Raw genomic sequence first — 26,238 nt, 5'->3', positions numbered from 1 at the left:
CACTGCACTGTTTAAAGCATATAGTTTAACTCCATGGATACATCAAAGAGAGCAAAGGAACCAAACACAGCATCAGGAAAAGCATGGGCAAAATACTTTCTTCCTGCAGCACTTTATTTTTATATTATTTTTTTAGGGACGCATGAAATCCTATTAGTATTTTTAACACTCCCCCTTTTTTTCCCCCATTCTTTTGCTCAGTTAGATCAGCTCCTTTTGTCAGGATGAGTTTAAATCTGGGTCCACTGTGTTAATCACCCCCCTTTCTTCTTTCTGGCACTTCCCCTCCAGGCATTTTGCCTCTTTAGGAGATTAAGCGACCAAGTCATCTTGTTGCTCTAACATGTCCTCACTGGAGCAACATATTAACACAACTCCTCTGCAAAAGAGCCCTCTTTAGAAGTTTGCTGCAGGGATGACAAATTAACCCAGCATGGTGTCCCACACATCTATCTCAGTACAAATTATTAGTGTAATAGAGGTTTTAGTTATGCATTTATCTAGTAATTATTGAAGGGCTGTACGGAACGGAGCTGAGCAATCGTGGCCCTTTATGAGGCGAGCTCGGTGGGTGGCCTTACAGTTAATTTAGGATAGGACTGTCTAAGCAGTTCACTCACACACAAATTAGCTCAACAGCCTGCTCCTTTAAATATTTCCTATGTCACAGGCTAACTCTTGACAATACAACAAAGGTAGAGTTTTAATTACACGGTCGCTGACTTTTGTTTAGCTGGAGCTTTAACCCTTTGCAGGTCTCGCTCTCTGCCCTCCCTGCCCGGGCTGCAGCAGTTTGGGATTGTGGCATGGCTAAAGCCTGACCTTGAGGCCATCTGTTGGGAAACTGCTTTTCCTTCAGCACCAGGTTGCTCCAAAGTGAGTGCAGAAAATCAAAATCTTCCCCTGCTCAGTCAGCTGTCCTGACATTGTAAACTGGATCATGCAAACTCGCGTGATGGTCAGCACTGTGCTGTTCGTGGATTCCTTTCCCTTTGGTGTGACTCTCCTGGCTCCCTGACATCATTTTCTGTGTCAAAGGGTTTGTTTTTGTCAAAATTCAGAGGGAAGTGGAAGGTGACACCTCTGTGCCAGCTGACAGCACCAAGAAGCAGCCTTACAGAGGCTCTTACAGAACGGGACATCACAAAATGTCTTTGTACAGGGTACACCAGGAGCCTTCACTTTGATTCACTCGGAGCTGGCTGACAAGACAGCGAGCAGGCACCAGGACTTTGGTGACCCAGCAGAGGATGCTGATAGAGAAGGACACAGTTTCTTTCCAGATATGTGACATAAAGGTTTTGCCACTTTGGCATGGACAGAGAGTACTGTGCTGCAGCGTTTCCCTGGCAGGCCTTGTCCTGATGAAAGTCTAAGTGGCAATGGTAATTATGGAGGAAATTAATCTAATGGAAACCAGTGCACTAGTTGACTTTCATCCCTTCTTCTCACACACCCCCTTCCTTGGGTTCTTGCCTTCGTGCTGTATTTCTTGCTTCTTGTAATTGTGTTTCTCCTTCATTTATCTTCCTAACACACCATCTCATTGTTTTTGTTTTTATTTTTCCTTTCCTTGCCTTTTCTTCCTTGCTTTTTTGGCTTGCAGGATCCACACTGTCATATTCCATGGGAATGCTTGAATGCTCTGCAGCACAGGCTGCTGTACATCCTGGCTTTACAAGATCGTGGTCAATTTAACGTTTCAGCCAGCTCCAGTTAGAAAGTCACCAGAGTGTAAGGAGCAATACACGGAAGGCTAAAACCATTTATGTAAATGCTGCTGTCACCCATAGTATTTAAATCCTTCACTGCCTGGTGAAGAGTTCAAGTGCTCTGGGAAGCTTTGTGAGATGCCAGCAATCCACGGTGGCTTTGCAGTGCTGGAGTGCTGTGGTGAGCTATGCTGACCACCAAATAATCTCATTTGTAGGTAACAGAAGTATGCCTGAGTAGGAGAGAGATCTGGCTGCTTGAATTTTCAAGGCTTTGAAATAAATTCTAAAACTGATAGTGATGCTAAAGCCACCCTATAGGTGATCGATTTACCATCTGCCAGACACTGAATCCTAACCACGCTGGTCCAGAGAAGACATATGGTGCATTCATAGAGTCATGCCCAAAAAACTGCCATCATCAAGTGAGGCTCCATGAATCACTTTGCTAGCTTATCACCAAAGAAACTTGGATCTTGCCACCATCTGTTGGAAGTAGTGAGGAGTCACTGAAGCATTGGCATCCCTGCGCCAGCACTCGCTGCACATCTGGTCTGCTGGTCAGCCAGCTCGGATCCTCTCTCCTGGCTACTGCCCAGCTGGGCTGGGCACTGGCAGCAGCACCAGAGCTCACAGGAACCAGGGCACAGCCTTCCCTGCACAGCACAGCACGTCCAGGCAATTCCATGAGAGCAGAGGTTTTCCAACTGGCTCGGGTGGAGCAGCTCAGAGCGAGGAAATCCTCTCAAGGATCTTACTCCTCCTCCAAGGAAGTTTTGTTTCCAGAATGACTCATTGTGGGGACCACAGGGAAGGGCATTCAGTACCCTGGGACACCCCAGCATCAGATGTGCAGTGTGCTCCAAGGGATGCTTGGAAGCGTGTGAAAGATTCGGGAATATTCCCGAGAAGTTATAAATCGCTGGTTGTCAATGCCAACACCTGCCATGAATAGTCTACAGCTTCTTCTCTGCTGTCTATTTTGATCATGCTTTACAAATGCATCTCATACACACATCCAAGTGATAAACTTGCACATACGAACATGAGAAGGGGATGGAACCTCCCTGTGATCGTCGTGTTGGCTGAGGAGCTTACTCTGGTAGTGACCTACTTACTCACAACTCCCCTTCCTCTGAAATCCCACTGCACAATGGAGATTAAATTCTGCTCTTTGTTTCCAAAGACCCCTCGGAACGACCTGCCACTGACCATTTACACAATGCACCTGTGTCCAGAGGGAATTTAGCCTGTGTGTGCTGTGCCATCCTCCCTGCAGAGGCACAACTCCCAGTCACTCCTGGTGGAAGTGAATCTCTCAATTATATCCTCTTATACCACAGCATTATACTCTTTATGTTGCCACTTCTGATACCTGAAAAGCTTCTCTCTTCTGCTTACTGTCCCTAAAGTACGCCGGAGGCGATGGGATAAAGAACAAAGCTGGATTTGCAGAAAATAATCCATCTCAGTGTATCACCCTTTACTAACAGAACGATTGTTGCAGCAGGGAAATAAACACAGCCAGTGTGCTGTGGAAGAAGAATACTGAGGAGGAATGTCCCAAAAGAACAAAGGATGAAGTCTGGGACAAGATTTTTTCAGGATGATGGCACTTAAAGAAACCAAGGATGGATTCAGAGGGATTTTTTTCCCTGAAAGTCAGTGAGACTTTGTTTGTGAACGAGCATAAAATAGAAGATGCCTCTAAATGATGTTGCAGAAGAACAGTTTTGGTTAACTTTTTAGGAACCATGACAGTTTAAAAGCTGTGTTGCTTCTTTGTGGAGTTAGTAAAGAACATCTCCTTCCAAACAAACAAAATGTGGGACTGTAATGATTCTATTTGCTTTTCTGGCTCCCACTGAATGTTCTTCTCACGTAGCCAGTAGAAATCCCTCAGTGCACAGAAAAAGTCTTGTGAAAACAGACTGTAGATGAGATTTAAACAAGGCCTCACCACTGAGACATTTCCTCTCTCAACCACACAAGAATCCAAAGCACAGAGGGTCTAAACAGGGGCAGACAAAGGCAGTCAATGATCTTAAAAAATTAGTGTGAGGTAAAACACAGCTAAATAAAGAAAGGCCTATTAACTAATCAATCAACAACTGAAATCTAAAAGGCTGAACTTCTAAAAGACAGGAATTGGGAGTCAGCTGATGTGCACTGAATAGAATGTTAATGGAAGCTTCATATTAGTCATACTTGTATCACCAATTATCAAGGCTTTTAAAAGAGGACATATTTGCCAGACAGCTCGGATCCAGATTTCAAGGGAAATCTCTGTAGAGCTTAGATGCCTGAATTTCTTCTGAGGATCTAGGTGCATGTCTAAGGGTAATGAATAATTTTTATGGATTAACCACAACAAATCAAACTACAATCAGCAGATTTAACAAAGCACAAAAACCTCCTGAAGTGCAAGTCTGACCTTGCTTCAACTTTGTGCAACTCCACCATTTCCCACCACATCACCTGGATGTGCAGACAAAGAGGCTCCTCCTGGTTTATGCTGCCCTCAGTAAAACCACGCTGATGCCAAAGAGACATTTCCAGATAATTTCTAGGATGAGCTGCTAATATGCATTTTTATGCTTCACCATTCGACCCATTCCTTAATAATCTTCTCTAAATGAGACAAAATTTCATAGCAGAAAGAAACGTGTCACAACCATTCACTCCTATTTTTATATCTTCCAAAGAGGTTTGTAAGAGGATTCATTCATTTGTGTCTCTTCTATGCCCAAGTGAGTTCCTTTTCAAATGTGAACTCCGTGTTGCATTTAGTTTTCTAGGCTAAATGCAAATGCATCTTTCTAACAAAAATGTATAAACACAGCTAGACCCAGAGGACATCTCTTTTACTTGGAAAGTCAGTCAGAAGAGTACTGAGAAGGAAACCAGCCAAAGTGTTGCAGGAACCAACTTCAAAGGAGTCCCCTAACAAGGCCCACTGACACCAGCAGCACAAGAACAAATGACTGGCAGAAGGAAGTCCACAGAGCTGGAAGACAGGCGTGGGTCACAAGTGATGGATGGGTCCCTGTCTCGAGCAGTTGCACCGAGTCACCGTGATGGATGGCCACGAGCAGAAGACACATCCTGTCCCTTTCCCCGCACCCTCTTCCAAACAAAACCCCGAGGCCCCAGAAACCGGCGTTTCCACCTGGGCTGGCCGTCGGGAGCTCTCCCAGGAGCGGCCCGGCCTAAGAGAAGCGGCCTGTGGAGCCCTAAGCCCTGCAGGGTGTGGAGCAGCCCCTCGCGGGCGGTCCCAGGCGGCGACGGCTTTCCTGGAGCGGCCCTGGCTGCCCTCCAGGCTCTCGGGAAAGGCCTCACCTCTGGGTCCTGTAATGACAGGTCGATGGTGCTGTGTGAAAGCCGTTCCGAGGGAGGAGGTCTGCGAAGGCGAGGGACTGCTGAAACCAGACTTCTCTGACTTCTTTAATGTAGTTGGCGATGGCATTCCTGGCAAGAATGATTGATAAGTGCAATTTAATAATGCTAGGTCATGGAACGACAGCCTATGCATTGTGAAAGGGGGTGCGGAAGCGGCTAGACACACTTAAAGGACAAATGAAATGCAACGCAACAGCAAGCTGAAAGCTCACTTTTATTTGTGGGGTTTTGTTTTTGTCGAGGCAGAAGCAGCCATGGTTTGCTCTGAGCCATGAGTACTAAAAGGCAGCCATATTTTTCTTATAAAGCTGAAATACAGACAAGATGCAGCTTATTATTGCTACTGAAACCTACTCTGCTTTATTTTTAGAAATCTGTAATAGCTGGAGCATTTGGATTTTTACAGGTTTTTTATGAGTTCTGTCTTTCACTCCTTGGTTTTAGTAGATTATTGCAAATGGATCTTTTAAATGTGCCGCACGACTCAAGGCACAACCAGAGAATGGAGTTCTCTGAGTTCAAACTCTTCCTCCCCTCACTCTCTTGACTTCAAAGGTATTTGAAAGTTATACATTTATGTGGCTCTCTTTCAGTTTCAAATTTTTTTTAAAAGGTGAATGGTATTTATGTCTGCACTGGAATTATTCTGGAGTTGTTACAATGCCCTTGAACTGCATCAAAGGCTCCCAGTGAAAATCAGAGTTAAGTTGTCACTGGCTGAAACCTCTGCCATGGACAGGCAGAAATGGTGTGGTACTGACTGGTTTGGTCTACAGGGTGAGAATAACTCCTGTTGATGCCATAACATAGCTGTGGTATCAAAAAAAATAATGGAATGAACATATTGCAACGGGCTTTTAAAGCCCGAGCATTTCTGTGTGTGGTAGATGCTTGAATGGAATAATTTTACAGGATATAAATGAAAAGTATGCATGTTTGTCTCTACTAGCCTATATTTTTGCAGTTACAGATGCATCTGGGTATTCTGATTACCAGAATGTATCCTGAAAACTCAAGATTTCCAGTATTTACAGCCCATCAGGCATTCTGCATATCCATAAGGATATAGCAAAACAAAGGTGGGGATTTCAGGCAGAAAAGCAAAATATCACGTAGTGTGCAAGTTGAACTTCCACCAGCAAAGTAATTTAATTTTATTTCCAACTCTGTGTTTTATAGTATTTAATTGTTAAAAAAGTAAAGAGAGAGGCCTGGACAAGATTATCTCTGGCCTATATTATTAACTTTATATTTAATAAGACTAGTTTTATAGTCCCAGGGATGTTGATTGCAATATGCAGGAGCCTTCTTGTACTTTATACTCTGCACTGCTGGGCCTTAATGGTTTCAGTGAGGCTTTGGAGTTTATATTTCTGTAAGTTAAACAAAGTGAGGGAATGGTTTGAGTTCCAGTGTTGTACTTGCAGCTTTCTGCCTCAAAACTTGTTTGCTACAGGGTTTGCTGTTATGGTGGCTTTTAGGAAAGGTTACAGACTTAACATTTGAAAAATCAAAGCTTAGAACTGACTATGGTGCAAGAAAAATATTGGGTTGGAGTGTAATTTTTGGGGTTTTTTGGAGTTTTTTAAAAATTTTGTTGTTGTTTGGTTTTTTTTATGTGGTCTTAGGGACTTTGGAGTAGGAACAAAAGCAAAGATTAATTCAGTTTCGGGGGAAGAGAGAAAAGGAGATTGAACTGAGGTGTTTCAGTGAAATATTCCAGAGCAGCCTGCTGAATTTCTGCTCCAGTGGGATGTGACTTAGTCATGGCATGTCCACATTCAGGGCAAGGACACTCAGAGGAATTAATGGTGCTGCTGACCCAGATTTCCCTGTGATGGAAGAACCGGGGATGGAAACACCAAAGGAGTGTCAGCCCCAACTCTAAGTACAAAATATTGTGGACACTCCAAGAGACTTTTATGCACAGGGGAGGTCACTAAAATTTTCCAGCATGGGATCTGCTCCAAGAGCAGGGTTGTGCAGGCCATGAGCAGGGACCCAGGTGGGACATGAGTTACCTGAGCCCTGGGCAGGGATGAGATCTCAACTCTGTGGCTCAGGAGCTCCCTGCTTTCCCTGGCCACAAACCCTCTTCAGGGCAAAGATAATAAAGCTTCTAAAAAATATAAAACAGCTTCTCTTTTACCCCTGTGTTTAAAAAAAAAAAAAACCTGCAGGACTCATCTCTAAACCACAGCAGGGAGAAGGGGCAGAGGGAGTGGAAAATGGTTAAAAGCTGCAGCAAGTTTGTGTGATTGTGTCCAAACACTGGAACTTGAGGAGCTACAAAAAAGGTGATGAATGACCTTGAGTGTGGCAATGCTGAGCAGTGTCATGTTCATATGGGGATGGGTTTTCTAAGGTTGAGGCAGAGGCTTTCATGTGAAAATAGAGATTTTAATGTAACCCTGTGCAGGGAAATTGAGTATAAAAACAAACTGAAGCGCTGATAATTGGTTGCTACTTCTTTTGCTCTATTTGTTTGTTATGGTTCTGATTGCCATTATTATCACAAGTTTGGTTCATTTATTTATTTTTTTTCCGGGGTATTTTGAAATGTATTGGTTTGGAACAGTCCAACTATACCATGTTTTTGTTTTGTTTGGGGTTTGTAATGACACATTTTATTTTGAGTGATCACATCCATCAGATCTCAAGAAAAAGATGGCTGCTTCCTAGTTCAGAAGAATATGCAAACAGGAGCTTAATTACATCACTTAATATTGACCAGGAGAAAGAAGAAGATGAGCTTGCCAGCTCATTTCCAAAGCATGTTTTGTCCTTTAAGAGGGGAGGGTATGACAGAAAGTTAGGCAGTGCAAAGCAATTAGCATCATTCACATTTTATGTTGCGCTAGCATGGTGCTCTAGCAGCAAAATTCAAACATTCTTTGAATGGGTTAATAAAAGAAGAAATACAGTCGGCATGCAAGAAAAAGGTTTCCAAGAACAAGCCAAAATATGTCCCATTCTTCTAAATTTATCACAGCCATGTCACATTATCCTTGAGACTGCCAGGAATGTCAATTTTTTTGCAATTTAAAAAAAATATCTCATTTAGCACCATATGTTTGGTTAATGTGCCTGATATATCCTGCGTATTCTTTAGTCCATCTATTCCTAATACTCATTTTCTTCTTTTTTTTTTTCCTCCCCTTGCTAAGCCATATGTTACGATGCTGGTCATTCTATCGAAGCTCCTGTCGGGAGCTGGGAGCGAGGGGACTGCTGTTTAATCACCCAGAAAAAACTTTGAATTCTACAAGTCCCACTCAGGTGAGCAGTCTCAACACTTGAGTTAGTTGTGGGTGCCTGGTGCCTATGAAAATCAGGCCACCTATGAGGTGGCACAGTGTATGTTAACTGTGAGGAAGGAACTAAAGGTAGGTGGCTAAACATTGAATTAGGTGTTTAATTTCTGGCACCCACGTTTGAGACTCTTGGCTAGTTTTAAGGGTCTTCTGCTCCAAACCTAATGAGTTTTAACACATTTAGCGGCCTCCAGTCCGCAGGGCCCCTCCTGTGCTGCTCAGGGATGCAGGAAATTAAAAAGTTCAGGCTGCAGGTAGCTTGGGCAGAGCTGGGGATGCATCCCGGGAGGACGGGGCTGCCTTGCACAGCTTTGCTCAGCGTTGGTCCCGGGAGCCACTGCGCTGAATAGCAGATTTCAGCACTTCACAGCACCCTGAGGAAGGGGCAGTGCCAGCTCTGAGGACACCCCTGAGCCCCTGCTCTCCTCTCTCTGCTCTCTGGTGCAGGGCAGCAACAAATTGCAATCTCCCCCAGCCCGTCTCAGCTGCGCTGGCCGGTGGAGAGGGAACGGAGCCAAGGATCCTCCCCGTTCCCTGCCTCTCTCCATCCATCTGCTCCGAGCAAGGAATAAACAAGAACAGCCAGAACACAACGGCTGGGTAACCCAGGTGGGGGTTAAAAGTGTTCCTTACTATTCTGTGGGTAGGACTCTTGTCCAAATCACAGCCACACCTGGCGCTTTTAGGGAGCGCAGCTTTCAGAATCCAGGTCCGAGTCTCCTCTCAATGTTATTTAGAGTGAGAGAGACGAAAATCAGACTTTGTCTATTTTAATCTTATGGCAGCGTTTAACTACAGAATAAATGGAGAAGTTAATTGCTAAATAAAAGAAGAAAATAAAGGGATTTGTGGCATAAAACGCAGATGGAAGCCTGAGTGGGTGTGCTACTTTAACTTACTGTACTTGTGTTCATGTGATTCTATATGTATGCCAAACATATATGGTCTGAGCCTGCTCCCATTAACATAAATCTGTTTTATTCACTGGACAGAGGGAGCCTGATCAAAGACCATGATGGTGCTAAATGGAACAAGATGTGTACTTTCGTATTTTTTTTCCAAAAGGAAATATTAATTTGACATCGGTTTTTCAGTCGAGAAGAATTTTAATTGCAGTACACAATAAGCAGAAAATTCAGACAACAATAATCTTGAAACTGTTAGCAGCATTATATTTCTATCAAGGAATTTGTGCGCTTTTTTTTCAACATTAGAGCTTTCTGAATTTTCATTAATTTGGCATTTCCCTAAACACACGAGTTATTATTTTGTTCATTCCACATCATGCATCACACCCTTCTGCTCAAATGCATAATGCAAGCGCAAATGGGATCCTTGTCCTTGGGAGACTCTGGTTACTGGAGCCATTGGATGTTGAAGTCCCGCAGAAAGACTTTCCAAAACTCTGCACTTCGCAAACCTCCAGCCCAAGTTTAATGAGTGCACAGGAAAACTTCGTGTTCCTCATCTTCTAAGGGGCACTGGAGCACTGTGGTGGGTTTAATTCCTCTACCTCCTTATGTTTGCCAGTACTAGAAACGCACCACATAAGAGTCTTCCTTGAGTACAGCTAAAGGTCTTCAAATGTTCATGTATGAGGCTGATATATATTTAAATGGACCAGAAAATGATGCGTGAGAATTGAATGCACGAATCCTCCCCAGAACAAACAAGCATCTGAGAACCTCTTTTCCATGTACCTGCCACGTGCCTTACTAAAAAAATCAGGATTAACTCTGATGGAGTCAGCGGAGTCACAGCAAGAGGAGAACAATCCCCCTTCTCTCCAAATCTACAGCTGAAAATCCACCCAATTTCACTTGATTAATTACTGACATTATTCTACCTGCACACATCTCACACAACAACTCCATCTCTCGTTAGCTGCGTTTGCAGACCAGCTCGTATTCATCTCCAAAGACCTTTGGATAATTACCCCAATATTCCCAGCAGCTCTCTGCCACTAGACTCTTGATGGAGATTTCATAACAAAAGCTATGAGTGAAACATGGTCTGGATCCTCCTTCCCAAGGCACACTAGGAAAAGGAATCATGGAAGCTCAGGTATTACCAGGTGGACCATGAACTCGACAACATGCAGAACAAACAGATGATGCGGAAAAACAAGCCGGCTGTGGAAGGAAAAAAACCTGAATATATGGGAAGCATTTTTCAAGGAATTTTCATCCTTCTGTGTGAATTATTCCAACAATTCCACTGAAATCAGTATCAACAGAAAGGCTGATCAGCTGCTCTATTTTTTTCCTTTAAATTCCTGGGGAATTCTTAATTTCAAGCTTCTTGAAACGTTGACGGCTACCCTCCTGCCAGTCATAGCAAGTCTGTTCAGTTTAGTGCTGAGCAAACTTTGTCATCAGCCGAGATACGATCACACTGACTGCCATCCATCAGTTTACTGTATTAATTGCTCCAGTATACACAAAATACAACACAGATGGAAATTCACTCATCCTAATGAAGTGCTCTTTAGTTTCTACGCTCTGAATGGGTACTGGCTCCCCTGGTTGCAGCCGGAGTTACCATGATCACTGATTAACTACCTGCCAGCGGAGCACCTCGCTTCACAAGGCTAAATCCAGCTTAATAAACAGTGATTTTTACAGAAGAAAAATGAAAGCTCCCCCTCTATCCACTTATCAAACTGCTGCATATGCATCACCAACACACACATCCAGTTTCCTCAGAACTCGACATCTGACAGATCATCAGGAAAACAGAGCTAATCTATCCGTACCCATCAACATCGTATCATAGGTGACTGCCAGATACTTAAGAAGCCATCCAAAAGAAATGTCACAACTCTTTTTCAAGACACTACAAAAGAAATGTTCCAAATAAAATAAAGCAAATGCACGTACAAGTAAATGAGCCAAAGAACTTAATAAAAAGAGATTGATTAAAATGAGGACCAGAATGTTCAAAAAGGACTGAGAGAGAAAGAGAGAGAGAGGTGCCAAAGGCGCATTAAATGGATTCAATGGCTTTAGGTTTTAAATGCTTTTGGACTCCTCAGCAATTTTTAGCCAAAAATGATAATTCACGTTAGAATCAAAATTCTGATGTCACTTAGGGAAAAAGAAGGTTGAAATTTCTCCTTTGCAAATGAGCACAGATCCATTTACGAAGGAGAAATATCACTTTATAGTGATGGACAACCTTGCCTACAGAATTTTAAAGCCGAGCACTTCAAAATTCACAATTATTTTTAAATCCTACTCCATGAAAGTCTGCCTAAATTGTTTGGTACAATGTTCTCACAGAGGTATTACCTTGTCTGCTTGTATCTTTGTTTACAGCATCATCTGGATTGTTTTAGGTCGCTTAAGTTAGGCTTCATTCCTGCTCTGCCACCCAAGCAGTTCTTTCAATAACTAATAAACTAGTACTCAAATCTAACCAATTTCTTCAAAACATAATTGCATGAGTTATATATTTAAAAAACTTTAATGAGAAGAGCAATAAACAGCAGGATAACAGTTCAGTTCTGCCTTTGAGTTAATGTCAGCTTCGGCATAATTTTCCATTGTATAAATATATATTGCGAGGAGAATAAAAAAAAATAAATTTCTAATGACGTCTTTAGACATCTCGTCTAAAATTCATGACTACATTTGTTTCATTTCAAATGCTACTTGAGAGTTTTTCAGCACACTTGGCAGATTAGATATAGCAGCAGGGACAAACTGCAGCCATCCATAGGAGAATATACCTTTATGTGGGTGCTTTGGGGCTGGAACATCTATAGCTGCAAGGCAAAAAATGCCATCATAAATTTGGATGGCATTTACAAAGCCCTCTAAAAAGTCTTTGCATATGATTATAGCTGAGGTATGATATTTTTGCAAGTAAAAGACCCAGAATAGATTTATGTTTCAACTATATCTTCCTGAAGATGCATATGGATCCTAAATTGCGAGTGATACTAAAGGGAATCTTTAGTAACTGAAGAGGGTGGAGTAAAATTTTTGGGGTTTTTTTTTATTTATTTAATTTTCTTAAAAATCATTTGCTCATTATTTGCATGTCATCAAACCATCATTGGCTACCCAGGCTATATATAACAATGATGGCTGCTGAACGCCCCAGGCATGAGATGGAGATGGGTAAATATGCAGATTTTCTGGACTTGTGACCTCAGTTACTGCATGGTAATGCTTTCAAATGACTTTTATGATGACAAGACTAAGTTTGGTGCTAATATTGGTTTTGAAGATTTAATCGGTGTACAGTGCCATTGAACATGTGTTTTAATTAATAGAAGAGCTGTGGGCAGGATTGAAAATAACCCAGGTGATTTACCACTGTAAAGCCACCTGATTTCTGCACAATTTGAGGTGAACAGTTTATAGGTTATTCCAAAGGAAGAAAGAGTTGCAAACTGAATTTGTGTGCATTGTTCCAAGAGATTTATAATTTGGCAGGTTGAGAGTGGACTCATGGAGCTGTTCTGTTTTGGTGTCCAGTGGTTCCTGGTGTTTTCACCCTCTGACAATTTGACAGCCACGGGACTGACCCCTCCACAACACCAGAAATAATCTGTAGCTGCTGTGCTCCTTCCTGGCAATGTCCACGTCCAGCTGCAGGCTGGAATGGCTCTGGGCACCTGCCACCAGGCAGAGAGACTGGAGCCACTTCCCCACAGGTGACAGCGGCCAGGTGAGCTCAGCCTCCCTCCCTGCATCCCCAGTGGCTCCAGGATTCCCTGGGGAAGGCAGAGCATTGCACTTTGGCTTTGGCATCGTTTCCAGAGGAGCCTGGATGGCCCTGCTGCCTGCAGGAATGCTCCTGGGAGCTGCCCGAGGTGAAAGCAGAGAGGCAGAGGGCTCCCAGGGAAAAATCCCCCTGCAAATCCCATGACAACGGGCACGGCAGAGGTGACACGGCAGTGCCCCCTCCAGCACCCTGGCAAAGTGCTTGGCACCAGCTCTGCCCTGGCTGGACACAGGAGAATCCACAGCAGAGGGGGCACCTGGCACATCCCCCCCAAACCACCACAACAACTCTGTGCACCGAGAACGAGAGAGAGCATTGGCATTGTTTGAATAAGCACACCCACCATGAAGTGCTCCGCGGTGTTCGGGGTTTCTTAGATATCCTGATTTTATAAAAGAAAGTAAAAGAAGAAAAAAGAAACAAGGTGAGAGAGAACACTATCATAATTTTGTAGCAAGCAGGATACTGTGTGAAATCTTGGCCCAGTGAAGTGATAAGGGGGAAGCTTTCAGTTTGCTTAAGGGAAAACTTACGAGCAAATAGAGAAATTACCAAAATACCACATTGCAGAAAATAGGTGCATTTAGGTTCAATTAAGCTGTAAAAAGGAAAATGGCACTTTAGCTTACAAAAACCAGGGGACACAGGGAGCTATCAGAAGCAACTTTGCAAGATTTGTGTGCGTGAGGAAGCTGCTTCACTGGACCAAGAAAGCTACAGTATGGGACAGGATTTTTCTTTTATCAGACACTTTTGCTAGATAGCTTTGTCCAACCTCAGAAACTGCTGCTCTGGCATTATGAAATAATCCTACATAACTTGATCTCATGAGCTTAGGAACACAGAAAAATAGCCATGCCAAATCAGATTACAGGGATCCACCTAGTCCAGAATCCTCTCCCTGACAGTGGGAACTAATGGACGCCTAGAAGAGAGTAAAAAACCAGGGAAAGCATACAGTGGTAATTCTCCAAAACACTCTCCCAAATGATTTGTCATTCAAGGACTTCTAGGACAAAGTTGATATCATGCTATTGAAGCTGCTCGAATCCAAATGCACAGATTTACATGCCCCCCTCCTCCCCTTTTTTTTTTTAATTTTTTTTTTTTTTAAATTTTTTTTTTTATTTTGATTTCTACCCCCATGAGATTTCTACCAGTCACACAGAAAAGGTTTCACAGTTTGGTGCTGGCAAGTCCAGCATTCTTGCCACTAACTCAGAACGAGCTAACAGCTTTCAAAAGCCCAATGATGTTATGTGTATAAGAGCATCCAACACTTTTTCCTACATAAAAAAAGTGACATGTGTGCTGAGGTGCTCTAAGTGTAAATACTTTGGGAGATTTGATTTTTTTAACCTTTTTTTTTTAAAAAAAAAAAAAAAAAAAAAAAAAAAAGCAAGGATCTGGCTGTAAATTGATATTAACATTTTTCAGTATATGTGTAAAACACATGTTTCAGAAGAATAGAAGAGAGAAACTGTCACTCACTGGGAAGCTTTAGAGCTATCTGGCTCCCTGGGAAACTGCATGCAACTATTCTGGTGTCCAAGGGTTTGACCAGTGAGTTTCCTCTTCCTGCAAAGAATGAATGCAGAAGTAATAGAAAGTCTGAGGGGGAAGATTTTAGCAAATGGCTAAAGATAATCCTATTCTGCCCACTCCAGCAGGTAGGAAGGAGGTGGTGGTGGTGGAAGAAAAAGGGAAAAGAGGAGGAACGGCTCCGTGTCCCTCCCAGGAGCTGGCACAGGGAAGGGAGCACCGGAGGGACCCAAAGGCTGCAGGCAGCTGAGCCCAGTGAGATCCTTTGTGTGTGCTCACCCCAGCCCAGCCACACAAAGCCAGCACGTTCTGCTCTGATTCTCAGGGCCGGGCTGTGGCTCCTCTTTGGGATGGAGCACAGGGACTCAGCACTCTGGGCTTCACTAGCACAGAAATCCCAAAGGCCCAGACAGCAACACTGGCTTCTTAAGCATCCTTACTATCCACTGTTCACGGGGGTTTTGAAAAATATTTTAATTTTAATTTTATTTTCTAATCAAATCAGTGCCTACACATGAATTTTTTTTGCTTCATTTATTAAAAGAATCAGTGAAAGCAGGGGTTTTTTTTTTAAAAAAAGCTTATCCTTACATTTTTGATGGCATATTGACTTTGTAAGAGTCTACAGGCAGGAGTGATATATCAGGGAGTCCCTATAACTTTACTTAAAGCAAAAATTAGAAAGTGATCGGAAAGTTTTATAGAGGAGAGCAGAAACATAATTTTAAGCCTCTTAAAATTGCCTGAACTGTGAAATCAAGTAATGAACACTAGAAAAGGATCTGTCAGCTGGAATCAAAGCTTAGACTAGTCAGCATTTTCTTCCTAAACCTTATTATGGCAAAGATTTTTCATCTCTGCACTCTGCTCAGCCCAACAAATAAACCAAGTTGACCTCCACCTGTTACCCGGTGAAGTTGGCTGTCATCTCTGACTAAACCCTTTTCTTTCCCTTCAAAGCCCTCGGCACCACTGAGAAGGTGGGAAGACACAGCTGTGCACTGACTCAAATTGATACCAGTTCATAACCAGACAGCGTTTCACAGTACAAATTACAAGCAACAGAGGAGAGGAGGGAGGGGGGGAAAAAAAAAAAGAGGGGGACAAAAAAATGTAGTGCCAATGAATTCTGGAAGGGGGCAACATTTTTCATCCATTTAACAATGAGATTTTCATAAAAAGAAGGGGTTTTTTTTGGGTTTTTTTTTTGGTTTTTTTTTTTGTGTGTGTGATATTATGGACGAGCATTTGAGGCAAGGAACATTTTGCTTATGCCATAACAATGAACCTGTGCTAACACCACAGAGGAAGGACTGAAGAACATAATGGAAGCTATTTGTGTTGCTTTTATATTTCATAACTTGAATGCATTACACTGGTTCAAAGAGGTTCAGCTCCAATTGCACGTGGCTTTCTAGACTTAGGAACAAGTCGCAGCTATGTAATGCAACACTGCTAAATAAAAAAGAATTAAAGATTATGGAACACAGAACAGCAAGAAATGTGCCATGAGGAAACCCGTGTAGCTGCTGCAGTCACTTCTTCAAATATATCATCGTGGCAAAACCGTGTGAGAAGCTTTCTAATACAAAGACATATCAGAAAAAGCCATTTCATATAAAGTTGGACTTCTCTGGGTGATTAATGCTACGTTCAACAAAGGAGACAGTGTCTGTCTAATTACATTAAATACTTATCTTCTAGGGATTGGCAGGGTGTTTCTGCTCAATGTCACTTTTCATGACAATGTAATGATAGATCCGTTTACTTACCAGTGCCATTAGCAAAAATTGTACTGTTTTCTCAACTGCCCTCATATCACGAAAATATTTGATTAACATACTGCAGCTTATCTAATACTCTAAGCAACATATTCTGCATAGTTTTCTCTCTATTAAAAGAACAAGATTACAGCTTGTAAAATTTTTATTGCACTCACACAGAAATAAATGAATAATGTGTGATAATAGTTCAAGTACCTTACTAGTTCACAGAACAGGTTTATTTGATTTAAAATATTAACTTGTACTTGAAATATTAAGATTTTGGGAGAAACAAGCAAATAAACAAAGTCAGTACTCTGAGGCACTACTTCCCATCCAGGTCTTAGTTATTATTTCCTTTTCATTTCAGCACATGTTTTGAAACTTTTAATACCTTAGGGGAGGGAAGAAAAAAAAAAAAAAGGGAAAAAAGCTTTCATTCCTTTGCTGAAAAATAGATATGGCCATCTCCCAAGTCTTTAAAATTCACCACATCGTGAACTGACTCTTTGGAGTCGTGCTACTGTGCCAACATCCAGCAAACAATAACCCTCTGGAAGAATGTACCCAGCCAAGGCAGTTTATATAGTAACAAGATAATTTCATAAACTTATATTGAAGAGCGAGGCTGTGATGTAACATTCTAGCAGTATATATCAGCTACCTGATATTTACTAACAAGGTTAAACTCCTATCTGTTTGTCTCAGCACTCTTCATAATTCACTTTTTAATGGATGGACAGGAAAAGTCAGCAGTGTATGGCACAGATCATTTCTGAAATAGGACAAGACAGCTTACGGCAGTAGCTGCTCCAAAACACCCTTCCTGCTCCCACACAATCACATCAAGCCTGGACTCTGCAGCTACAGGGCTTCAAATCTACTCATAAACCCTTCAGGGGCGTGTTTCTATTTCCAAGTAAACTGGTAAATTTGGAAAACAAAGGGTCCCGAGGAGGAGGAGGTGTCAAAGTCACTAAGAGAGCATCAGCTCTCAGCTGCTTGGGATGGCACTCCTGGGCAGGAGAAGGCACGTGGGGAGCTGCCTTCCCAGCAGGTGAGGAGGGAGGAAATCCACCCCATTTTGCTGAGGAGGGAGGACATCCACCCCATTTTGCTGAGGAGGGAGGACATGGCACCCCATTTTGCCAAGGAGGGAGGACATGCACCCCATTTTGCTGAGGAGGGAAAACATCCACCCCATTTTGCTGAGGAGGGAGGACATCCACCCAATTTTGATGAGGAGGGAGGACACCCACCCCATTTTGTTGAGGAGGGAGGACATGCACCCCATTTTGCTGAGGAGGGAGGACATGCACCCCATTTTGCTGAGGAGGGAAAACATGGCGCCCCATTTTGCTGAGGAGGGAGGACATGGCACCTCATTTTGCTGAGGAGGGAGGACACCCACCCCATTTTGCTGAGGAGGGAGGACACCCACCCCATTTTGTCAGGGCTGCCGCGAAATGGCAGCGAGGACGCACCAAGAGCGGTTCACTCGCGCATCCACACAGCGCTGCAGGATCCACCCAAAACTGCCTCCAAATCCCCTGCAAGTGACTCTTGCAGGGAGAGGATGACACCACAGCCAACTGCCACATGCGACTCTCCAAATTAATGATGGATTTAGGATATTCATTGCCTGAGCTGCGAGGGTTCGGGGTGTGTCGGCAATTATCGAGATATAAGTCTGACACACATTATCCTCCTATCAATGTCATCTCCCTTAGTAGCCAACAGATTATCAGCAGCTTTGTGATATTCCAGGTGTCAAAGAAGAATTAAAACCACAACAATTGCACAAACAAAGGGACAAAAGATGGGATACGTGTTTCTGAGCCCTGCATATCAATTTAATATGTGCAGCTGACAATGATGCAAATGTCCTCGGGAGAGAGGCAGCAAGATCCGTGCCCAAACATACACACACCACTGTCAGCAAGATGGCAGGGAACAGAAGCAGTAGGATTCCCAGCCCAGGACACATGCCTCAGCAGGCAGAGCAACCCAACGAAACAATCCTCTGGTTGGGGAGAATTTTGGAAGCACCTGATATGGAAAAGGGCCCTAAACAAGCCAGATGGTACTTTTAGCTGGCAGCAGAAAGTAGGAGACAGCCAAAAACATTACAGCATTTCCCCAAGAGGCCAGCAAATCGATTTTTAACCATTTTTTTTTAAAGTGACGCTATGAATATGAAAAATAATGTTTTGATGCCTTTTTAAATGGCTAATTTTATGGATAATACACTTACGGAGGACACAACTGGAAGAGAGGAGAAAGCATTGGATTTTGACTTTCCCAGGGTGGCTGTATATTTGACATCAAGTTTCTATTCAGTCCCTGCCACTGTTTACTCAGAATTAAGTGTCAGTTTTTGTTCTGGGTTATCCACATTACATTAAAGAGAAAAACCCAGCAGAAGCAGAGAAATAGCACTGTAAAATCACAATAGCACAACAGTTCACAGGGCATGGGAGAAATGTGGTCTGTAAGCCTGCTTTGTCCTCTTAAAACATTTTCTCCCCCCAAAATTAATGGGTTTTTAGATGATCATTTTTTAACAGAGAACAAACAATTTCTCTAACACTTACAAGGTACCATTTGGTGGGGGATTTGCATAAGAAATACAGCTGTTTGGGGGAATGTTTTAATTTTTAAAACCTCCAAACAGCCAGAATTTGCGATTCTGCCTGGATGACAGGGGTCTTTCCAGGGCTCATTCTGATGTCAGATGTCCAACAGTCCCTTTGACCAGGAGCAGCTCCTTGCAGAGCACCTTCAGGTTACCTGTGCTTGGGGGAATTTCACTCAAGGATGGAGAGCAGAGCTGGGTTGTGGGACTGAAAGGGCAAAGAGAGGCAGAGGAGTCATGAACCAGGTGGGAATGAGCATCACCTCTGTCTCAAAGCTGCTCCTCACATGTAGGATTGGCCACACTCCGAGAAGAGTCAGGATGGTGCTTTACTTCCATTTGCTGCTATTTTGTTTAAAAGTAAAAGCAAGCCCTAAGACAGGGTTAAACCTGGACTACATCCAAAGTGCTTTCTCCTGTTCAGAGCAAGGTAGTGCATTAGTGTGCTGCATCATGGATAATACTCCTGGAGACAAACGTGGGCTGCTGCAATAAAACACTAAATGCGAAGAAAGATAATCCATACATTTATATTTTTCAAATCTTGTTGATTGTAAATCCTTCCTTTTTTTTTTTTTTTTTAATAAAATTATTTCTCTCCTATAAGTGGAACCCAAGACTTTGCCTCCAGCCCTTGTTGAGATAAAACAGTCCCATTTTTCTCCAGAGTGCTGCTCTTGGGGCTGCAGGTACCACCTCACTTGTCTGGCTTTTTGGGGTTTGAAGATCTGCAAGCAAATCTATTGAGGCAAATGAAGACTGTGCACAAAACAGTAAAACAGCCTATAATTTTCCAGCTAAATTTAGCAAGAGGATCTCTTTATGTTATGCTTTTTGGTGTATATCACACTAAAAATAGCAGCGAGCACTGATGTAAGGGCAGAGCAGAAAGGATGATGTCAGTAGGGCTGTACTGGAGTGCTGAGGACAAGCAGAGGTGCAGGATGTGCTGGATCTCCTGCTCTTCCCTGGGAAAGATGGAACCAGAACAGAGCTGCAGCCATGCTAGATGTTGAGGTTTAAGTTTCTTTGAAGCTGGAAACTGAATGAACTTAAAACATCATCCTTTCTTTAGGCTCACTGCATTCACACCGTGAGCTCTGGGGTGGAAGTCACAGAAAACCCATTTTGGGTGGACAGCAGAGCTGCTGTCACTGCACACAGACATTTCTACAGGTATAAGATGGCTCTGCAGCCACTGAGCCAAACTGTTACCCGAGCTGAGAGGCTGCAGATGGATTTCTGTGCTTCCCTGTGCTCGCTGACTGCTGCGGTCAAAGCGTTGGGCAGCACTTAACTCAAAGGAAAGTAAAGAAAGTAACTGGGGAATGATTTATTCACTACTTCTGGCAGTGAAAAAGAAAACCACTAAGAAGCATCCAGCAAAATGATCAGGCAACAGACAAAAGAAGTGGTTCTTCCTCATGCAGCACTGAGTAAAACTGCAACTTTCTGCCATGGGATGTTGTGGGGGCCAAAATAAAGAATGGGTTAAAAGCACATCTCTGAAAGGAAAGTTCACTGAAGGCAGTCAGTCCCAAAGATGTGAACAAAACCTCTGGCTTGTGAAACCAAGCTGTTTGCTGCCAAAATCCATGAGGCTGTACTCTGAAAAGCAACACTGGATGCCTCTCCTACTGTTGTTATCTTCCCTGAAGTGTCCAGCACCAGCTCTTGTCAGAGAGAGTGAACTGCCTGTCCAGGTGAGCCTTTGGTCTAGCTGAGAGGAGCCATTTGCTCCTCTCTGTGGGCACATTTTTGTAGGCTGGAATGTGCTGTACCTGGCAGTTGAGAAAAGCAGGAAAATTGCAGCAGGCATCCAGCACCATGAAATTAAGGGGAATTGCTCCTCACCTGGTGCAGAAGCAGGAGCACATCTAAAGTCAGTGTGGCAGAATGTGTGGGAAAGAGAATGGAAAAAAGAGATGAGATTTGGTCTTCTGGAAGTGTCCAAGGTCAGGCTGGAGGGGGCTTGGAGCAGCGTGGGATAGCAGAAGGTGTCCCTGCCCATGGGATGAGCTTTTAGAGGTCCCTTCCAACCCAAACCATTCCATGATCCTGTAATTCCTCCCGTCTCCTAACACCTCTCCTTGCACCTTTTATCTCTGGGTGAGAATGTTTCCTTTAAAATAAAGCCTGTTTCTCCTCCAAAGCCAAGATCAAACATGTGCAGGGAGCACAGTAGCTGCACTGTGTGCTAGGCACTGGAGTGATGGTTGTACTGGGAATGTTAATAAACAGTGCCCAGAGCAGAACTTCTGCATAAAAAAAGGGTGTATGTTACATCTCTCCCCCTCTCCCCTGTCTCATGCAATATTTACACAGCTGTGCTTTGTAAAAAGTGTGTGTGGGGGGTTTATTATTATTTTTTTGTAACTTATTTACCTAAGATAGCCCAGCATCTGTTTTGTGGTGAGCTTCTTTCACAAAGTTTCACAGTTGCCTTGACTGATGCAAAAGGAGGTCACGCTCCTTACTCAGTGATCTTAAAACCATTTGTTTCAAACACTTAGCCTTCTATTTGGCAAATTTTGCTCTGTTCTGTGTTTTTGGTTTGTCCTCTGCTTGGAAATGTGCATCCCTGGGGGAGCCGATCTGGCTAGGTGAGTATTTTAGTTATCTGTTTTATAAAATGCAGAAGTGCACAGGAATTTGCAATAATATGCATCATTTACTGGCTCTCAATATGTACAGTATATTGGCTCTGAAGATTACTAATATTTTCCAGCTGCTTTCAAAAAAAATAAAAAAAGAAAGAGTTCAATGGAGTCTTTGCAGTGGGTCCTTTCCCATGACTGCCTACACAGGTGATGAAGACTTTCCTGTGTCCTGAAGAATTAATAAGCCTGAACATTTCTATACCAGCAGCATACCACAGGAGATAAAATATTGCTTCTGCTTCCCAAACACATTAGAAAAAGCAAGTCTGCTGATCTCAACTGCTAAGACAGCACATGAAAGGAATGTAGTCCATTTCCCAACCAAGATCTAATCTATAGGAGAGTTTATAGATCCAAGTCAACATCCTGAATTGGTCCCAGAAGCAAACAAGAAGACTAGCTCAATTTTTGGAAGACTACTTTTAATGTGTTTAATGCCATTTTGCAACTTAACAGCCCCATGCTGCACTATCAGATGATCTTCAAGGGTCTCTGGGTCAGAGGAGAGCTGTCTGGAGCTCACAAAGATTCAGGTTTGACAGACCCCAAAGCAGCAAGAAATGCACAGCCCCAGTCAGCCAGAGGAGCTTCTGTCTTTCAGAGCTCACCTGTGGAAAGGAAGTGTCTGCTGAAGCCCAAGACACATCACAGTTTTGGCTTTAAGCTACATTTTGTGGGCTGTTGTGTGCAGAGGCTGAGGACTCCCCATCCCTGCTGGATGGGCTCTGGGATGGTGGGAGGAGCTGCCTGGGGCTGTGGGATCCCTTCCAAGCCAAACCATGCCAGCATTCTTTGATTTTCTGGTCAACAATGGGTGGTAACAGACTGTTGCTTGGCCACCAGCAACATCTGAGGAAGTTCAGGCCCATGGATGGCTAACACAGCACTGCCATCCCAGGAATCCTGATCTCATTGGGAAGTATCGTTCCAGCCTTTGTCAGGGAATAGTGTTCTATGCAGGAAATCCTTCCTATACATCTGAAAAAGGATGCAGGTGATGTGAATTGTGCCTGGTGACAGAAATACCTCAGGTGACCTTACACTGTGCCAGTGCACAAAAGATCTGCTTTTCTCTCAGCCGCCGAGGTCAGCGGAAGCAGCACGTAGGGGTGATGTTAGCACCAGGCCAGTCAAAAACAGCTTTAATTTGATAACTACAGGAGAATTCTTTCTGCATTTTCAACTCAGAACTCCTACAGCTCCATCTCCATTTTTAAATGATGCATTTCCTGACATCTGGAACTGGATGCAAGGAGCAAAGCCACAGGGCTGACCGACTGCCCGACTGCTCCGGGACCGCGCTGAAGGGATGTTTTCCTCAGGGGATTACAGCAAAGCTGAGGCATGTGCTTCAACACTTGCATGGGATTACTAATTTTATTAAAAATGGAAAGTACACTTTAGGCTGAATCCCAAGGCCAAGTTCTTTTGTGTTGTCCAGAGTCTGGAAAAAAAAATAATAAAAGGAGCCCTGGAGGGATGTGAAAGCATCTAGAACTTTTCAGTCTGAGCTGACTTTTCGGTGAGCAGTTCTTCCCCTACCTCCAGCTTCCTTCCATGGTTTTGAGGCAGCACTGCCAGCAGCATGGCAAGTTGTCACAGGTCTCATGCTACTACGTGAATTGCCAAAGACAAGCTGAGCTATTGATCCAGTGGTAATTTGCTGTCAAAATGACTCTGTCTGTGATGGCAAATGAGCAATGTTAATCACTCGGCTTGACGAGTGCCACTGTGAAAGACTGACAATGCTCAAAGCACCACCATGGACCTGCTGTGCTTTTCCTGGCTCCATTGAGCTCCTGGTCTTCACTGGCCTTGACCAATTAGAGTTTAACTTATCCATTAAGGTGCAGTTCTGGGAAAGTTCTGTTTAAAATAAACAACAACTTATATTGGTGAGTAACTCATCAGCTATGCAGCAGCCTGATTCTGATTGCCTGGCAGAGAAACACACACATTTTGTGCAGTATCTGATAAAAGATCTATAATGTGCTAACACAAACCTATCATGTAGCACCTGTGACTAACAGATTGTGATATCAAAGTCTTGATGCCTAAGTGCTCCTGTAAATGCATTAAACTTTTAGCGGCAGGAACTGTAGACTGCCAGTGACAAGGAGCTGATATGGTATTTCAGTAAAAGTTGATAAGTGTTATTGCTCTTAGAAGAAAAGAAAAATCTTATGTTCTTGAAAACCACTGGGCAGCTTGTGTTTTGATGGGATACTGTAATGCAGAGAGCAGGGATATGGCAACACATGGACTCCATGGAAAAAAAGACATTTAAGGGAAGCTCTGTATCCTACAGCTGCTGGAGTTCCTTGAAGTGTGTTCCCATTCTACATTTCACTTCAAGCATCTACCTGTTCACCTGGAGTCAGCTTTTGAGGTGGCTGCCTGCTTGTTGAGTTCCATGTTAAAGAACAAAGTTTGCCCTGAACATGAGGAACAACTTCTTTCCTGAGCAGGTTGCCCAGAGAGGATGTGGAGTCTCCCCCACTGGAAATACTCAGGACTGTGCCCTGTGTTCTGGGATGACTCTGCTTGAGCAGGGAGGTGGGACCAGATGACCCCACTGTGGTCCCTTCCAGCCTGAACCATCCTGTGTGAAATGTTCCCACTGTCTTTAGATATTAAGTTCAGTGGAGGAAAAAACGGCCCTGGTGCCTGCAGGGAGATGTGCTGAGGTGTGTAATGAAGCTGCTGCACCAGGCAGGTACAGGCACAGCAGCTCTGGGACTGCCTGACCCCACACACTGAGAACCAGAGGGCAATTCAAAGGCACATCTGGGAAATACTGAGCAAATACAATTGGCAGGGATCCTGGATGTTAGACCTCCTCTGGTCTAAGGAAAAGGGATGTTACCTGGGCTTTGCCTTTCTTCTGTAGGCCTGTGAGTATCCAAAAAGTTCAGCTCAAGGAAATTAATTAAGATCATGAAATTCCTCTGTCTGGTTATGACCCAGTGAAAACTGCCCACTGCCGCAGGTCAGTGAAAAGTAGTGCCAGAGAATTATTTGACATTGAATACTCCAGCTCTGCAGTTGAATGTTTTCCCAGTGAAAAGGGATTCTTTTTCTATTCCTTATTTTGTATAATGCATGGTTCTCATGTTTTTCATGCTATTTTCTGCAGTCAATCCCTTGAATCTTTGGTAGTAACGCAGCACAATCATTGAGAACTTCTCTGGGCTCTGAGTTAGTGCACGATGTCGAGGCCTTTGATGAGCCCACAGACCTTTTGCCTGAGGACAGACAGACACACTCTGCATTGCTGATGCTGGGACACACCACACATAAAATTTTATCTTCCAGGCAGTGCCAGGCAACAACTGTGCTCAGGGCACAAAGAAAATTATCTAGGATCTCCCTTATAGCACTTTCTCTCCAATTTCCAAGATGTAATTCCGAACAGACGTTGAAAACAAACTCTTGTGGTCATCTGAACTATGCCTGAATGAGCTTTTCTGGTGCATATGGCATAAATAAAAGTTTCTCAGTAAACATGGAGAAGTTTTCTTGCCTGCTGAGGAGAAAGCCCATGCCAGATTTAAGAAAAGCATTATTGAGACAAGTTCTGGACTGGCTGCCTGCATGTGGTTGTTCCATAAGCAGCCATGGGGAGGGTTAAGTTAGGGGTCACTGACACTGCAAGGGAAATACTCCAAAATGAGATTTCAGCTCCTCAGTAGAACAGAAATTCCTCAGAAACTGCTTTCAGACAGTTCCATAGATGGTGGCCTGAGAACAGGCAGCAGCAGCCGGGGTGGTTCAGTGAGCAGTCATGAGTCTGACTTTAAAAGCATCATCATCACCCCAGATGAGTCCAGCAGAGTAAAGGGGGAGCTCTCCCATGAGAAATTCATGTGAAATTATCAACCTCACAAGCCCCTGGAACTGTGGACATGTCTATCAGCCATGCAGTGCAAGAGGTATTGCCAATTCCTTAAGGTTTCTGCACTGAAAGTCTTGTTTGTTTCCTGGGGTTTTCAAGGTGAAGACAGACAAAGGCGCAGCACAGCACAATGGGATCAGAACATCCAGGGTGGAGCTGGGGCAAGGGGATGGCCATACATGAACAACCACACCAGTGTCTCAGTGGAAAAAGGAGCAGAGAGCTCCAGCCCTGTTGCAAACCAAGTTGGTCAAGGCCACAACCAGAGCAGAGCTGTTTGTCTCTTCAGATGCCTCAAGAAGTGCAAGGAGTGCAAACAGGAACCTTTCCTGGGATTACTGTCCTCCAGGAACTGTACTACTGTGTAGAAATACATAGAAGATCTAAGAATAAAGTAGAAGATCTAAGTAAAGAAACAAGTGGAATACCTAAGTAAAGAATTCAATAGGATAGTCTGAATTTGCATCTTAAACATTTCTTTCCACACCACGCTATAGAAACACAATGGAAGCAGACTTGGCAAATACCATCCATATGTTCCACAAAATGACTGAGGGAGCACAATGTGAACATTACTCCTGGAC

At 43.4% G+C, this 26,238-nt stretch overlaps 1 protein-coding gene across 12 annotated transcripts in view; it reads right to left on the bottom strand.

The window, feature by feature from the left end:
- The window catches only part of NFIA (nuclear factor I A), a 248,570-nt gene that overhangs the window by 47,412 nt on the left and 174,920 nt on the right, over positions 1-26,238 (bottom strand). For 4 of the 12 annotated variants that reach the window (XM_064720355.1, XM_064720357.1, XM_064720356.1 and 1 more), the window contains 3 exons: positions 14,651-14,737; positions 13,503-13,541; positions 5,052-5,180 (listed from right to left, as the gene is read on the bottom strand). The exons of 3 other annotated variants lie outside the window; for them this stretch is intronic. In XM_064720355.1, the coding sequence (XP_064576425.1) occupies positions 5,052-5,180; positions 13,503-13,541; positions 14,651-14,737 (255 nt within the window). The remainder of the gene's footprint in view (positions 1-5,051; positions 5,181-13,502; positions 13,542-14,650; positions 14,738-26,238) is intronic. 5 more of the 12 variants (XM_064720360.1, XM_064720362.1, XM_064720361.1 and 2 more) reach the window with 4 other exon arrangements.

Source organism: Zonotrichia leucophrys, chromosome 8 (assembly GCF_028769735.1).
Source record: "Zonotrichia leucophrys gambelii isolate GWCS_2022_RI chromosome 8, RI_Zleu_2.0, whole genome shotgun sequence".
NCBI classification, from domain to species: Eukaryota; Metazoa; Chordata; class Aves; order Passeriformes; family Passerellidae; genus Zonotrichia; species Zonotrichia leucophrys.
Note: the sequence above shows the minus strand (reverse complement) of the source record. Positions and strands in the feature narration are given on the sequence as shown.